Source organism: Scomber scombrus, chromosome 9 (assembly GCF_963691925.1).
Source record: "Scomber scombrus chromosome 9, fScoSco1.1, whole genome shotgun sequence".
In the NCBI taxonomy this organism is placed as follows: Eukaryota; Metazoa; Chordata; class Actinopteri; order Scombriformes; family Scombridae; genus Scomber; species Scomber scombrus.
Window position 1 is genome coordinate 19,676,419 of NC_084978.1, and position 15,949 is coordinate 19,692,367.

Here is a 15,949-nt window from a genome sequence, read left to right on the forward strand (position 1 = left end):
GCCGTGCCAGGCACAATTGGCCACATTAAAGCGGGGTAATAATTATGAAGATGCACCTACCATATTTACTTCAGACACCATGTCTATGCTGGCTATGTCTATATTCATTCCCACCGCCACCGGCGCACCTGCAGAGAAAAGGATGCATTAACACAAGAGATCTAAATAATTCTCTCTTCATATAAATTTAACAAATTCGTGACGCGCGCACAGGTTCCTCTCTGCTCCCCTCCACCTACAGGAGACATGAGCACCATCAGCCTGAGCAAAATCTTCATGTTTAACACGCAGATGAGCGCAAATGCTCGTGATTTCGTCTTTTTTATTGGGATAATCAAACATTGATGAGCGGCATCAACCAAGTTAAAAAGCCTGTCATATCTCCTCATCAAATGAGATATGCATTTCATTTCTCAGAGCCTAATTGGAAAGGCCTATTTGGCTGTGAAGGGATAATTATGTAAATTAAAGCAGATTTTGCGATTCATTAAACATGTATTGCGCGTCACGAGGGTGTGAAAACATGACATTCCGTTTTCAATTTGCTGGTTACCTCCAAAATCTGGCCTCAACCGAATGTCGTATCCTTTCATCAGTCTGTCCACAGTTTCTTTTACGAGAGGCATATTGCTTGGATCTTTGAGATCCTTGACGCTAGGGAGAAAAAAGGTGGTGTAATGCAGAAATAAGCTTATTAATATCAAACGGCAGGCGCGCTTCAACACGGCTACATGGCATGCAAGGCAGGGGACACAGACATGCAAAACGGTTACCTTTGAGCCCAGACAAAAGTCACGAGTAAGGAAAAAGTCAAAATCCCAAAGTGATTTTTCCTGATCCTCCCCATCGCAACAGTGATTGAGGCGGTTTCTGGATGCGAGTGAGGAGATCGCACATCCAACTTACTCCAGACAGTGCAGAGGAGCCAATGAGGGGCGCATGCGTGCAGCCTGCCCAAGATCAAAGAGTGGAGACTGATGATGGTGGATGAGCAGTTTCCATTGCAGAGAAAAATATTAAAGGGACAAGTGGATGTGCGTAATGAAGAAACAAGCGTTTGTGCCAAGAGTGAAATGAACAACAACACTGTTAATTGTAGGCTCGTTTTATTCCTCATGTTCATCACATGGCAGATAAGTTTGTCAATATTCTGACAAGGTCAAACAACCAGATGCATTGTAGAAATGAAATGGTCAGACTGCCAAGTTAACAGCAAGTTTATTCCTTTAGTTTTCATGTTAGCTACTGGACATGGTACAAGGCTAAAAAGAGAATAATCCATCACAGGTATGTGCATGATATACAAACATCTGTGCCAAACAACCATGCACCAACCATACAAAAATAGAAAATTAATGTCATGAACACCCATGGGTATTATCCTACTCTTCCCTGCAATGTTTTCAGGAGACCTGCAGTAGATCTGAAAATGCAAAGGGAGCACCGGAGTGCCAAAGCAGCAAGGTGGGATGGAAAACACAATCCCACAATTCATTTTCTCAGGTTTGAGTACATTTTTGAAGCCGCAAGGAGGGATGCGAACCTCCTCTAAATTGCCTTTGATCTTGTTGTAGTGGGAGCTGTGCTTCTGTAGAGGGCAGGCTTCTGAAAGCATTGGTTCACTGTTGCATCACCACCAGTTACAGCCATCATAGATTATATCATCCACTTCTTTTTGATGTGTTTCTTGGTTTGTGTGTGTCTAAGTGTGTGCCTGAGTGTCATTGTGTACTGTATGTGTGTGGCGTCTGTCTCCGTCCGGGGCAAGAGAAGTTGTTGTGTACATGGCGGGGTTTAAAGTGATTGAGGCCCGTGAAGGGCAGCTCTTCAGCTACTGATCAGAACACAAGTGGGCAGTGGTCACAGCCTGTGAAATGAATAGATGTGCGGCAGGAGAATAAATGAGTTTCTGATTAATTTCCTCTGTCAGATGAGAGCAGAGCAAATGCTGAGAGCTTGTTCACAGAGAGAGAGAGAGAGAGAGAGAGATGGGTGGAGGGGGGCAGCGAGGTGAGGCTGGATGGATGCTGAAGGTCTCGCCAGTTGCACGTGCCCTTTTCCAGGTCCTCTTGGTTTTTAAGAGCCTGTCTCTACGTCCCTGCAAGACCAGAACACAGCAAAAAGTGAGAGGAGTATACAGAAACCTGTCTCTTTCCACAGCCTTAGACGCTCTATCTGCAGTGCACCGCACAGCCGAAACTGTTACTGTGCTCCCTGTCCTCTCAGTGCCTTCTTCAAAAGTACCAAGCGAGGAACGTGGTGAAAATATGTAAAGGGAATAGATGTGATGCAGCTGTTCTCATGCTCTCCATCTTGTCTCCCTCGTTATTCTGCAGAAGGTTATAAACAAAACAACCATAAAAATTCTCTGACAGGAACATGAGAAACACGATGAGCAGATTTGCACTCCCCAGTGTTACATAACACATCTCTCTCTCTCTCCCACACCCCCGTCTCTCTCTTTTGCACTGTATCTCTCTTTCTTTCTTGGACATGGAGCTTTGTGTTCTATAAGTGGCTCACTTATAAGCGGGAAAGTGAATAGTCACTTTTTCATGTGGTTAATGTACAAAGTAAGTGCTGGTTTATTTCGCCTGTGAGTCCCGCTCCCCATGGAGAAACAGTGTTGGCATTAAAGTGGCTGGGGTTTTGCCAGCCCTCAGGTAAGCCTTATATAAAAGAAGAAAGCTTGTTGCATATTTTTTTCTCTTTTCAAATTAACTGAGCGCCTGGCCCTTTTTCTATTGTAAATCTATGATGATGAAGATGATAAAAGCCACAGTGCTGGCGTCAATGCAGCAACAACGCCACCTAACATCATTCGCCTCCTTTTTTTTTTCCGCCTACAACTCCTGGGGCTGTTTCAGCATTAGAAATTATTGATGTCTTTACTGCTTAGATAAAAGTCTTTGACAAAAACTGTGGGTAGTTATTGTTCCACTGAAGCTATCGTAATTAGAACAGAGCGAGACAGGTGTGTGGCTATTTTAGATACAAATATGCACAAACATCTTTGGCCATTGTCAGATTTTTTTCTCTCTTTTTTACCTCATTTGTACAAGAATGTTGGAAACTCTCCAAGTGTATTTCTGCTTCTTCTTTTTTTAATTTTTTTTTTTTACTTTTTTGCATGAATGGCTTTTTGGATCTGCTGCTTTGTCAAATTTGATTGAAAAGGTGAAAGGTTAAACTCCTAAAGAAACACTTACTTGTAAGATGTAAATATAGATAAAAACACTAGTTGGTATATGTCAGCATCTCCAAATGTATATTTTTCTATGACATTTCTCAAATGTTGCAATTTATTGTTAAGTACTGAACAGTTTTCCACTTCAAACCTCTAAATATTATCCATCACTAGTCAAAAAGGTGTGGAGCAATTTGTTTTGTAATCTCCAACATCTACAATGGAGGATATTCTATATATTTTTTAATTTCTGGACTCTGTTGTGCTTTTACTTTTAGATGTACCAACAAGATAGATGGTGATGCACAATGATAATTGAATGTGGCAAGTGTACCTGGCCTTCTCCATGGTGTCCTTGCTCAGGTAGTTGAACCAGTAGACGAGGTTGAAGAGGGCGAAGGCCAGGGGGAAGAGGATGCGGGCGTACGTGTCAATGGGGCTGGTACCAGCCAGCTGTGGGATCTGTGGAAAAGCTGAGCCCTGCTGGAGGAAAATTGGCACCGGCAGAGTGTCCCCTGGCTCACTGCGACACACTGAGTGGTTTCTTCTCTTCGGGCCTTCATGAGGGCTGCTGTTCATCTAGTATGATTTGGAGAAAGAGCAGAAACACGTGAGATCTGGTTAGTTTGAGGTTATCAGAGTGTCTGGAGTAAAAAGTAAAAACTAGGGGACTATTGAGCCAACGAGTAAATGTATGGTGATTTTAACATGCGAGAGTCATGTATACATGGTTGCAAGTAATGTTTTTCCCATGAGAGCTTTCTCTCAATGACATGCCAACATCTCTATAGAAAGCAGCAGGTAGTTTGCTGGATGCCCATAGGATGGTGAGGAGATTATGCAGGGAAGAGTGCTGGAGTTGTTCTCTGTTCTCACACTGAGGCTATTTTTAAAGCATCTAACCATGAGCCCTACACGTGAGACAGATCCCAGGAGGACGCTGTGGTGGCTTACTGTATTAGCATAAAGCATATAGCCAGAGATGAGAGCACTACAACGGCACATATTACTATTTAATGTGTAGTGTGCCCTGAATGGGAAGAATGGAAGAGGCAGAGTGACTACTTGGAAATGCATAGAAAAAGACAGGATTTCTCTCTCTAAATGTGATTGTGAAGCTGTTGGCTCTTTGTTCATCATTAACATCGCTGCATCAAACTCTGCAACACTGAGGAGACTCTGTATCTCCATTCACCATCAACATCAGCTCTGTAATTGTAACTGAGATGTCTTAGGATATAAATCAAACTGACGTTGCTGAACAGGTTGCTTTCATTTGTACTCTCAATTAATTAACCTGGAAGTTAACAAATTGCACCAACTATAATATAATTTGTCCATTTTAGCATTATATCGTGCTGTAAATATGTATATTTATCCCAGTACATATCCCAGAAACCAGTGAAACCATGTTTTTATTTTATTTTAGATTTGCACTGGTACTTCCTATCAGTGCATATAGTTCATATATATATTTACTGTATATGTGAATGTGTGTGTGTGATTCTGATTCTACAAGATTAATATAATATATAATAATATATATTAATATATATGAAATGGGGGAGGGGTCACTGAATGAAATCTACAGTTTTCTTTTAGGTATTCTGTTGCACTTATTTAAGTGATCACAGTGGGATTCATTGTGAAAGTATCTTACATTATCCACATAAAGTCAGTTGCTCACCGAAACTGTGTCTTCATCGTCGCTTCCGGCAGCCATCACCTCAAGTTTGTCTTGTCTGACTCTGAGTTTCTTCAGACGGTTGGCCTGCAGTGTGGCAAAATAGTTCACTGCTGCAAACTCCACGAGAGCCGACGAAACAAAGGCAAAACACACAGCAATGAACCAATCCATGGCTGTCGCATAGCCCACTTTAGGAAGTGACTGACGGGCGCTGATGCTCAAGGTGGTCATGGTCAGCACTGTGGTGATGCCTGGAGGAAGACATTAGGCTACTTTTAAAACACACATGCCACACATGTATTATATCAAGCATTATTAGTATACATTATTTGGTGGGGATAGGGAATATACCAGCAACTGTGCGAGCAGGGACAGACTCCTTGTTGATCCAGAAAGAGACTTGTGACAGAACAACAACCATGATAAGGGGGATATACGTCTGTATAAGGTAGTATCCCAGCTTCCTCTGGAGGTGGAAATGGACCACCTGCACAGAGTAGTGACCTGCAAGATAAACAGCACGTGTGAAGAGAGCAACCCCAAGGGACAGAGCAGGGTAACACAGAGCGGATGCCCTTGCCTGCCCTTGAAACAGAGGAGCTGCTGAGAAACACATACTGTAGATGTATATTGCTACTGTTAGGACTGGAATAGCCCAACAAACTGTAAGATAGCGCTGAAGAGACAAGAGGGAAAGAGGAAAAGAAGGAAGAGTACAGGAGAAGAGGGAAGGAGGAGGGCACAGCAGACATTTGAAAATGGGATAAAGTCAAGAGGAGGAGGAGGAAGGAGCGAGTGAGGAGGGGGCAGGAGGAGAGCATGCAGTGTCACTATGCGTAACACTGCCCTGCTCTGTCTAAACACATGCATGTAGACATTCACAGACCAAAAAACATGCTGCATCATAGAGGTTCCCTTTCCCTCTTTTTCTGTTTGCTAAATGGGTATCATCGCTACATTTCAGAGCATGCCTCATTCTTTTCCTCTCTATTCCAGGAATCAGCTAGGTTCACAGCTGGGGAGCACTTCTCCTTCTTCTGGGGAAAAGAGAAAATGCGCGCACACACACACACACACACACACACACACACACACACACACACACACACACACACACACACACACACACACGCACACATACACATACACATACACACACACACACACACACACACACACACACACACACACACACACACACACACACATACTACTCCACTCCATCCTTCCTTTCTGTCGGTGTATTCATGGGCTTTAAACCCTCTAGTTCTTTTTTAAGGCACACCGTATGCATTAGGGCCTGACCACTTAAGCATCTTAGATGGCTGCTCAAAGAAGTCTTTGCTTTTATGCTGGCTCTACTGTGGGGGAGTAATGGACACTAGTGCAGAGTTTAAAGGCCCTCATTTCTTAATCTACACTCAGATTCATTACCTCACAACAACATTTTGCAATAACATTTTTAATTGCAGGTATGACTGTAACAGGGTCATTTTCAGAGGAGGGGTTGGGAAGGGCAGGGGGACTGAATGCATAGTGTTACCTGTGTTTGCTTTGAAAATCTCACTAGACAAAGTTTGTCCCACTAGATCATACTGCAGAAGACTCATGGACTCCATGGGACAGTCGACAGATGCTTTTAGACCCTTCCTCCAGGTGAACACAATTTCACTGTTAGTGTATGCATCTGAAAAAAAACATTGATTCATATTTTTGAATCTGGACATTCCTCCCTTCCCTCTGTTTGTGATACAAATCTGATGTACTTACAGCTTCCAAACCTTAGAGGACAGGCGTGACCGTCCATGGGAAAGTCTATTAGCCTCATCGGACACTCTGCGCTGATAGTCAATCTAACAGTGAGAGGGCAAACAGAAATCAGTCCACATCTAAAAAGAAAGCTGCATTCAAAAAGTAACAATAATATAAGTATAGTATGTAAAATCACTTCATGGTGTAGAGGACAGTCCCATTCTGCATGATGCGGAAAAGTTTGTTGGGTGTAGTCATGTTATGGGAAATGGACTTCCTGGAGTTTCGGAAGAAAGTATCTGGTGTCCAGATCTTGTCTACCATGCGGTTATTCAGCCGCAGGATTTCAGTAGGGCCTTCAAATTTCAGCCGCTCATCAACCCACATCTGACGGAAGAACATGTCCATGGTGTATTCCTGACATATGAACCGAACATGTTAGTAGACGTTAATAGACCTTAAGTTCTACAAACCTACAATGCAAAAATTCTAATTTTTAGTGTAGATGTTTGAAAGTCGTGCAGTCACTTTATTTCACCAGCATGAATAATGCTGAAGAGCCATTTCAACTTTCAGCTGCCAGTCCACTGCAGCGGAAGGTGAGGAGAGATGACGAGCCAATGATGGATGCCACTCATCCCAGATAATCATTAATCAATCTATTCAGCCATTTGCTCTGTCTGACATGTTGTCATATTGATTTAGAGGCCATCAATAATGGAGTTATAGAGCTGGTCAAACAGATTAGGGCTCATTAGATGGTCTCATGGCAGATTGCCCATAAGGCAGGCATTCAGTGGTCACTGAAGCGCTGTTATCTTCCACAGTCAGCACATACACATCTACTTGGGGAAGTAGTATCTTACCATTTCAACATCTGAAACAGGTCCAAAGCTTGTGACAAAGATGTCTGTTTTCACCTCTGTAACACCACCTGCAACAGTAATTAAGAATGTACACAATAACACAAGTTGCACAGAAATAGTCTAGCACAAAGCCCTTGATTTATCTTAATATGTAAGGCTTTGGGAGCAAGCCTTTAGGGTTTGACGGCTGAATTACCTCCAGACCCAGGTCGCAGTCTGTTGTCATAACCATCCAAAAGCCGGTCCAAAATGCGAGTGATATTGTCTGAGAAAACCTTCTCATTTCCATACACATTGCCTAAACTGCAAGAGAGAAACAGGTTTAACTCTTCAGCTAATTGTACTATGATCTGTGTTTGAGCAGAAGAGAAGACTTACCTTATGCAACAGATAAATGTAAATAATGGACACAGCGGCAGGATGGCCATCACCAAACTATCACCAAAGTCAAGTCAACTCTCTGATCAGCTCACACTTCATAAAGCAGCATGTGAGAGGACATAAAAACAAATGGTGCAAAGGTCTTCTTGCTGTCGTTAAAGTGAATGGTAGGTATGCATGAGGACACAAGAGCACTAAGGCAGGAGCAGTAATCTAATTAACAGATTAGCAAATCCACTCCATTTTTAGACAAACGTGTATTATTTAGGTTTCTATTTCAGTCAAACGTATCTAATTAAAACCCAACACAATACAACTAAAACTGAAATCAAAGCAACACGACACATTACAGTAATGATAAAAAGTCAGTGAGAAAAGTCTGTTATGTGTCTCATGCCAATTGAGTATTTCTGGTTGTAGTTCGTTTAATCAGACACCAGATGGCGCAGGAAGAAAAAATGTTGCATATAACCGGAAATTAACACTAAAAAGAGAAGAAGAAGTTTCGAAAGGCAACAACAGCACGGTGAGAGAAATCAACCAATTGTACTTAACAAACTCAAATTGTGACATTCTTAATAACATTCTTAAATTAACAGTGGTGAATATTAACTGCGTGTCAAACTATTAGCACAGCCTTTCTGTACGCAGAGGTGAAGTTAGTTAGCTGCAGTTAGCCGACCTGTCAGCCGGTGTGAAGCCGCAGCATGTCGGTGCACTTTGACGAGAGGAGCGGTGTGGTACCTTGTCAAACGCCCTGGGGGTCCTGGTACCAAACCATGGAGGAGGTCTTCATCGAGGTCAACGTGCCTCACGGAACGTCTGCTAAAGAGGTCAAGTGTCATTTGGGGTCCAGAGACATAGAGCTGCTCGTCAAAGGCAAAGAAATAATCAGGGTAGGCTCCTGAGATGATTCTGTGGACCTTGCCTTTCTCTCAACAAAGCTCATTATTACTCGTAGGAAACGTGTAAATAAAGGTGTGAGATCAAGTTTAGGTGGATTTTTTTCTTCTTCTTACATTTTCTTGATCTATTTGCTCGGAGTTTTAGTAAGTAGGGAGTTGAATATAATGTGTGCTTTTATAGTCTTCTTTAAAGAAAGACTTTGGACAAAAGACATTAATTTCAAAATGAGAAGAGATGATTTATGCTAGATTTAGTTATTAGTTAATTTCCATCTAATTTCAACTGCAGTCTCAGGGCAGATACACACATAACAATCTCCAGACACTAAAAACATTAATTTACATACAATACTATTACATACTCTCTATCACACTAACAATTACACAGACAAAGTGTGAGCACTTAATTTTTTATCTTGAATGTTTACTTGATAAACTATGACACAGAGGGCAGGTTGTAAAATCAGTGCCCATCATCCAATAATCTGTTCCACTTAACATATTTTCTCAGATTCAGCAGCTGAATTTGTAAAGGCCATTTCTTTTTCACTTAATTTTATTTTCCTTGACCTTTTGGTTGAAAGACAAAAAGCATTTGCTGGTGTTTAAAGGTGAGATTGATTCCTGCCCATCTTGCAAGAGTCCCATGTAAGCTTTGTAAAATTGTTCACAGTTTTGGCCGTTTTGTGTGAACTAACTTTCAGTTTCATCGTCTGTTTTTAAATTCTGTCAGGGAAAGCTCTTTGAAACAACCGTGTCTGACGAGGCTACGTGGACACTTGGTAGGTTGCATCTGCATCTGCAACAGTATGATATTACCAAAGCTACCCATATCTCACACCTGACATGTTTCTCTCCTCAGAGGACAAGAGTCTCATCCAGATTGTCCTGATGAAGACAAACAGAGAGGCGGGGAACTGCTGGTCGTCTTTGTTGGAGGGGGAGTACTGTGCCAATGCCTGGGTCCAGGACCAGATGCAGAGGAAGCTCACGCTCGAGAGGTTCCAGCGAGAGGTTAGTTTCACCAAGGGCTGTTTGATGAGCATGGTGTATGGTATGAGGACAGAATAATACATTATTAAATACCTGTCAACATATGTGATTGCAGTTTTCACACATCCCCTTTTAAAAAATAACAGTTCAAACTTTAAACTACTTTTCCTAGCATGACAGACGTGCTTTTCTTCTAAAACCACTTCTCAAGGTGGTTTGAGAAAGCATATATTACATCAGCCACAGTGTATCTGAGTTATTTACGCTTGTTTTTTTGGTCAGCTCAAAGAACCAGAGGTAACAGATCAATACCATTTCAAAGTGTGAATTTGTATTTTATGTGAAGGAAAAAGGTTTTGTGTGGCACCATTGTTCCCGCATCCATGAATTAATTGACCTGCTCTCTTGTAGAATCCTGGATTTGACTTCAGTGGTGCAGAGATCTCGGGGAATTTTGCTGGTGGTGGTCCGGACTTTTCCAGTTTACAGAAGTGACCGAGGCTAAAAGCCTAATACATGCCCAATGAACACTACTGAGGACATGCATGGCATGCAGATGAGCAAGCCAACAAGATTTGCCTTCACAAGAATTTTAATATTGGGAGGTCTACAAGACTTTATTGTACGACTAAGTGACATTTTTCCCAGCAGCTGTTAAACATGTCTTTTCTTGGCTGTGGAGGACTGCTTTTGTCAACCCTGGTTTGGCAGGTTCAAAGCCCAGTAACAGATGACAGGAAATGTTCAGTCTGGATATAAGATGCCTTTGAGATGTGTTGTTTTTATAAAGGTGAGTGTGTTGGAGTAAGTGCCATCTAGTGGAGTAGACTTGGCAGAATTATGTTTTAATAAGTAAATAATCACCTGTAAAGAAGAGTCTTTGTTTTTGTGTTAAGTCCTTCATATCTTCATAGGGAGCAGATCCTCTTCCATGAAGCTGGCCATGTTTCTACAGTAGACCAGAATGGACAAACTATACACTGGGTCTCGTGGCCACCGTAGGTTCTCTTACAATGCTTGTAAGAGGAGGTGGCGGAGTATTCAGCGGGTTGCAGCCCCATTGATAGAAGCTGATAAAGCATACACCATGATCCTTTAATAATGAGAAGCATGCACACACACATCAATAGCTTTTCAATAAAGTTTTATTGAAAGGTACCATTAAATAGGTTAACTAGATGGTGTATTCAATTAGCCATTTTGAACTTGAGAACACTTTTGTTACTAAGAGAAACTCCTTATACTAGACAGGGAAGCCGGCAAAGAAAATGCAATACAAATTCCAAACCACATTTCTACTGCAATAACCATTTTTTTGTGTTCTTTGCATAATTGACAATCAATACATGTAGTGCTTCACTCTGTGTCCACGATTTAACATTTTAATCAGTGAAAACAACTCATCTGTAACCTCTAACAAGGTATCAGCTCTAAGGGCATGTTAGCCATACATGACAGGATCGTCACTAGCTTCACCTCACTGTAGAAAACTAGAGCTCCCTCGTCATATTAAAATAAAAAAACAAAATCATCACCTTGGGTAGGAGTGTGCATTCAGGACAGTTTAGCAACCTAGGGTGGGAGTTAAGGATTTTGGGCCCGATTTCTTGGTTCCATTTTTGTATTTCACAAAATCCTTCTCCCTCCTCTTCCACATGGTGGACTGAGGACCTAGGTGGTTCGATACTTAATCGCTTAAAACCAGCAACCCGTTCCAGGAAATACCAAACACCTTGGCACGGATTTTTGACAAGAACATACTGTACACTTGTGTAAGCAACTCAACCAGGAAAGTAAAACTTAGCAGGATGGTAAAAGATAAACCTTTTTGACGAAGCAATACTCCTTGTCATTGGGTAAGATAAAACAGTGTACTTGATCAATGTATGACAACAAAAACTCAAGGAAAACATTTTTTACTTTTCCTTAGAGAACTCCATCATCTTTGATGAAGATCTTTAAGGAAAATAAGTGGAGCTGTACGTGGGTGACCTTACTGCGAGTTATGTCACGCAATAGTTGATATCAAAGTTACATCCAATCAGAGAACAACCACAGATTCATTTGGGGACTGATGTAGTTATTTTTCATTGCATATTAGGTCACCCGCTCGTACCCCCAGGTTTAACAAGCCGACTCGGGTATGGTGGGAAGATGAGTGATCTTGTAGTAGCTGTGCTTCAGCTGACGTGCAGTTCTTCCCGAAATAACCCAACGAAGTCTCTGGCGGTTTGGCTTAGAGCATCTGGTGGCGGCATATTCAGTCAGACATTTGCCAACCAACTCCTGCACACAAACCAGGTCTCCATCTCTGATCTGCAAAGAAATAACATGGCAAAAAAAAAAAAATCTGTTGTAAATTGGATGATGGCAACACACATCCAAACATAATCATGTCGTCATTGATTATGTTCTGTGCACTGCACAAGACTGCAGAGATAGTAGATGCTTACATTCAGCTGCTGCTGCAGACCTTTCAAGGCCTCTGATATGTTGTCACTGTGTTCAGGGTCATGTTGATCGAGGGCCTCCAAAGACATGAGAGCCATGGCCAGTAGAGATGGCTGCAGAGAAAGAGAGGAATAGTTATCAATAGCTCCTAAATGACTTGAAACTTAAGTATGGCATACAGATAAGTAACACTTATGTGAATTTGCTCACCACAGATGATGTAGTTCATGCCTGAGCTAACACACACATTACCAAGCAACATGAAAGCTAGTTTCTATTTAAATAGTCAAAAACAAATTAAACAGATGGATGCCACCTCCAAGAAGAAATTATGTAATTTACAGATGCAATACATGTAGCTTTGCAGAAACTAACATGAAAGCAAAAGTAAGTAATTGTTTATAACGTTGGGAGACCAGTTATTTTGGCCAACACTTACCTTTATTTTAGAGAAGGTAAAAGAACAGTGACAGGCTTTCAGCTGAGCCTCCAGTCTCTCAAGGCTCAGAATCGTCTTGCTGTTAAAAAGAGAAGATAACTTTTTATATACAATGAATATGAAAAAGCTTGCTAGATTAGACATGAACCACCTTCAGTCAATTTACTGACAGAAAAATTACAACTAAACGGATTTTATACATTTTAAGTTAAGTGCAGCACCATAACACTCAAGTAACTCATTTATTTCCTAACAAGTTGTCACATAATGTCTGAAAATTACACAATTTCAAATGGGACGGTGCCTGTTGGCCCTAATATATTTCTGGCTACTGTTCTCTTTAAAGACAAATATGAGAAGACACATTTTAGTAGAGTAAATATAATCTTGTTGAGTCATGATTCAGCCCTGCAGGTTGATGTGACCATCTGTCCTTACCTCTCAGCGTCGAGCTGCTCCTGGATGTGGCTGTGAAAGAGACGGAGAAAGCGAAGGGCTGTGGGCGCCTTCACCTTCCAGTAGAGCTTCTCCATGATGATCTTCTCCATCCTCATCATGTCAGACACTGTGAAGCGATTCTGACTGATCCGGATCAGGTCGTTGGCCAGAGGCACGTTCTTCTCCTCTTCTGATGACTTCACGGCAATGTAGAAGCAGCACATGCCAACACAGGACAGGTGCTTTGGTTGAATCTGTAGAGGACCGAAAAAGGAAATTAGATTATAAATCCAATTTAGATGACAGACAGTTAAGAAGATCTGAATTGTGGACTTCAGTGTATTTACAAACCTTCATTACAGAGAGGAATCGATCCAGCAAGCTGATGGCCAGCGAGAAAGTCTCAGAGCTGAAACCAAAGAACCTGGTCAGAGAGAGCAGGTCCTTCACCTCCAGCTCCCGGAGTCTGACGGTCATTCTGAGGCCATTGTCCTGGGAACTCTCAATGAGCCTCAAACCGCTCAGCTTTGGCTGGTATCGGCCCTCCACATCTGTTAGGGCCTTCAACTGAACTGCAAAGGGCAGTGCTCCAGGTGCTGTCACTGTGTCAATCATCTGTGGAAATGTGAAACAAATACAGTTAAAAAAGATTGACTATTTAAACAAAGATTTCTGACCCATTCCCTGTACACCAATAATGCAACAATAGGGTGGGTATGACTATAAAAAAAAACCCACACACAAAAACATATTGAGAGAACTCAGCTGTAAAAGTCAGATGAGTAATAACCAAAATTCCCAGTGGCTATCTAGCATTTTATGATAAATCAATAATTCTCTTCATTCTACATAAAAATGTCAAACACTCCAATATAATTTATATACAATAGCCAAGTGAGGAAAAATAACCTTACAACAAATACTGGACAGATTTCATAACTAATAGTATTGATTGTCAATATGGTTTACTGACAGGAGAACATTTGGATTCAGGGTGTGTTGGTCTCAGAGTTAGTGGAGACATGGGAGCGTTTCCAAGTATATCCAGTAACAAACAGCTGTCAGTGAACTGGACTCAACTGGACTCGAAAAAGGGTGGTGCATGGATACGTAACAAGGACGTGTAAAAAGTTTATCACGAATGTGTAGTATAACAATATGATATCACATAAAAGTCCATACGCGTTTCATAAAATGTAAGCTTTCCTCATGTTAACATTGTGTCGGTCTGAGCAGCTCAGGCTCGTATGGTTGCAGCAGGGCCTGTGACGGCGGGCAGGACCTGCGTCATGCCCAGACATGTCCCTGCCATACAAACCTACGGAGAGCTAACAATGAGCTGGGTAACAACAAACCAAAGTGAAATAACACTGTTTAAACTGAACGAAACTAGAGTCAGGACTACAATACACAACACTGGACTTTATATCATTATAATGATAGGTTTTGTGAAGGTAAATGGGGAAATGACGAACTAATTTCACATTAACATAACCAGTCAAAGTTAGCTACAACCGCTATGCTAACGTCAATTTTAACAGGGTTGGTTTAGTTTGAGTGTAGCTACTGACAGCCAATACAATAACTTTAAGGCTTTAAATACACATATATCACACATGGTTACTTAACATGACATAGAAAGATCGGATTACTTACCTTAGATCAAGTTACGCTGACTGTAATATTCTGGGAAAAAAGCCCACACACGCTTTGGATAAGCGAGTGAAAAGAGGTTTAAAATACAAAAAAGTGTAAGTATGAACTTTCACTAAAGAAAGTTTTAAGCATAGGTTAATTTCTGCCTATGCACACCCCCTACCCTTGGCGTAAAGCGATGGGGAAAAGGGCCGTTTAGGTATTAATGCGGACATAAAACCAAGCCCATGCCCCAACATGCTGAACGCTCATTGGTCACTGACGGACGGTTTTCTTTGTTCTGTATTTCAATTGGATGGATATTCTGTCATTCATTAAGTCCCGCCTTTCACGAGTAGGAGAGCCAATTGTAAGTAAGGGGGCGGGGCATGACCTATAACGCAACCTACTGCGTCTCCTTTTCTTATTTAGGTCATAAAATCATGTTACACTTAGTCTTTACGTTTAATTACTTTTTAATCAACCATAAAGTGGGACAATACCCATAATCAATTAATACGGACAGGTTTTCTAATTATTTAGGCATTTAATGGAGCATTGTCCAACAATATATGTACAACACTAATTGTAAAATCACAGAAAACGCCATCATTTGTAAATTCTCTGAGAATCTGAAGTTTCTTTAAGAAAAAAAAAAGTACAACTATCTAGCTTTAAAAATTAATGTAACAACATTTTTAATAGACCAGGCATTATTATATAATGCTGTCATTCCTCTTTTACAATGGAAACCTACTGGCAGGTTTCTGGAATAGTCTAGAAGGAGCCTGAACCTGCTGAAACCATCGCTTACTGCAGCCTGCTGACTTTTTTGGACATTTATTTTCTGTCATAATGTGAAATTATGGAGAGAACAAGACACATTTTCAATAAAGTAAAATTTTATTACATCAGGATACAGATCTTCAAGATGACCCACTCAACATACAGATCTACTGACATTAAAAGTATTAATCCATACTTTATACATATCCACACCTTTTCATTTAAGTAACAACAGTATCCTACTATATATATAGTTTTCGCAGTTTAAAACTGAAATACCTCTAACTGAATATTTATGACACAACATGAGGACTGACAAGTTATTATGGTAGGGCACCTTTTATATTTATTAAATATAGTACTATGATTTATTTAAAGTGCTTTTAAACCATAATATAAAGTACTTTAACAGCAATATCATCACTTATC

At 41.0% G+C, this 15,949-nt stretch overlaps 4 protein-coding genes across 5 annotated transcripts in view; 1 reads left to right on the plus strand and 3 right to left on the minus strand.

Moving 5' to 3' along the window:
- The window catches only part of gabrb2a (gamma-aminobutyric acid type A receptor subunit beta2a), a 29,197-nt gene extending 28,350 nt beyond the window's left edge, over nt 1-847 (minus strand). For both annotated transcript variants that reach the window (XM_062426250.1, XM_062426249.1), the window contains exons 1-3: nt 774-847; nt 554-654; nt 61-128 (exon numbers count right to left, since the gene is read on the minus strand). In XM_062426250.1, the coding sequence (XP_062282234.1) occupies nt 61-128; nt 554-654; nt 774-847 (243 nt within the window). The remainder of the gene's footprint in view (nt 1-60; nt 129-553; nt 655-773) is intronic.
- A 1,229-nt stretch (nt 848-2,076) lies between these two features.
- gabra6a (gamma-aminobutyric acid type A receptor subunit alpha6a) lies at nt 2,077-7,994 on the minus strand. Its single transcript, XM_062425273.1, has 10 exons — nt 7,968-7,994; nt 7,689-7,842; nt 7,493-7,560; nt 6,823-7,043; nt 6,645-6,727; nt 6,418-6,561; nt 5,226-5,378; nt 4,875-5,125; nt 3,522-3,766; nt 2,077-2,098 (listed from the first exon to the last, which is right to left on the minus strand). Exons 1-10 carry the CDS (start codon nt 7,992-7,994, stop codon nt 2,077-2,079), a joined length of 1,368 nt encoding a protein of 455 aa, XP_062281257.1.
- A 401-nt stretch (nt 7,995-8,395) lies between these two features.
- Nucleotides 8,396-11,571, plus strand: nudcd2 (NudC domain containing 2). The gene is made up of 4 exons (XM_062425456.1): nt 8,396-8,769; nt 9,512-9,560; nt 9,641-9,792; nt 10,183-11,571. The coding sequence occupies exons 1-4, from the start codon at nt 8,581-8,583 to the stop codon at nt 10,264-10,266; spliced, it is 474 nt and encodes a 157-aa protein (XP_062281440.1). The 5' UTR covers nt 8,396-8,580; the 3' UTR covers nt 10,267-11,571.
- ccng1 (cyclin G1) lies at nt 10,898-14,938 on the minus strand. Its single transcript, XM_062425454.1, has 6 exons — nt 14,756-14,938; nt 13,451-13,714; nt 13,100-13,353; nt 12,662-12,740; nt 12,225-12,335; nt 10,898-12,087 (listed from the first exon to the last, which is right to left on the minus strand). Exons 2-6 carry the CDS (start codon nt 13,712-13,714, stop codon nt 11,896-11,898), a joined length of 900 nt encoding a protein of 299 aa, XP_062281438.1. The 5' UTR covers nt 14,756-14,938; the 3' UTR covers nt 10,898-11,895.
- Between the last annotated feature and the right edge of the window lie 1,011 nt (nt 14,939-15,949).

What these genes read in the sequence shown, in the direction of transcription:
- gabra6a (XM_062425273.1), bottom strand. Translation starts at nt 7,994, where the DNA reads ATGTCCTCTCACATGCTGCTTTATGAA. An exon ending in CTCACATGCTGCTTTATGAA is followed by an intron (nt 7,843 to 7,967) that starts GTGTGAGCTGAT and finishes GCTCAAACACAG; the next exon opens with ATCATAGTACAATTAGCTGA. An exon ending in GACACCATGGAGAAGGCCAG is followed by an intron (nt 2,099 to 3,521) that starts GTACACTTGCCA and finishes CTGGTCTTGCAG; the next exon opens with GGACGTAGAGACAGGCTCTT.
- ccng1 (XM_062425454.1), bottom strand. Translation starts at nt 13,714, where the DNA reads ATGATTGACACAGTGACAGCACCTGGAGCACTGCCCTTTGCAGTTCAG. An exon ending in TTACCTTCTCTAAAATAAAG is followed by an intron (nt 12,336 to 12,661) that starts GTAAGTGTTGGC and finishes CTTTCTCTGCAG; the next exon opens with CCATCTCTACTGGCCATGGC. An exon ending in GTCTGCAGCAGCAGCTGAAT is followed by an intron (nt 12,088 to 12,224) that starts GTAAGCATCTAC and finishes ATTTCTTTGCAG; the next exon opens with ATCAGAGATGGAGACCTGGT.
- nudcd2 (XM_062425456.1), top strand. Translation starts at nt 8,581, where the DNA reads ATGTCGGTGCACTTTGACGAGAGGAGCGGTGTGGTACCTTGTCAAACG. An exon ending in AAGGCAAAGAAATAATCAGG is followed by an intron (nt 8,770 to 9,511) that starts GTAGGCTCCTGA and finishes AAATTCTGTCAG; the next exon opens with GGAAAGCTCTTTGAAACAAC. An exon ending in TCGAGAGGTTCCAGCGAGAG is followed by an intron (nt 9,793 to 10,182) that starts GTTAGTTTCACC and finishes GCTCTCTTGTAG; the next exon opens with AATCCTGGATTTGACTTCAG.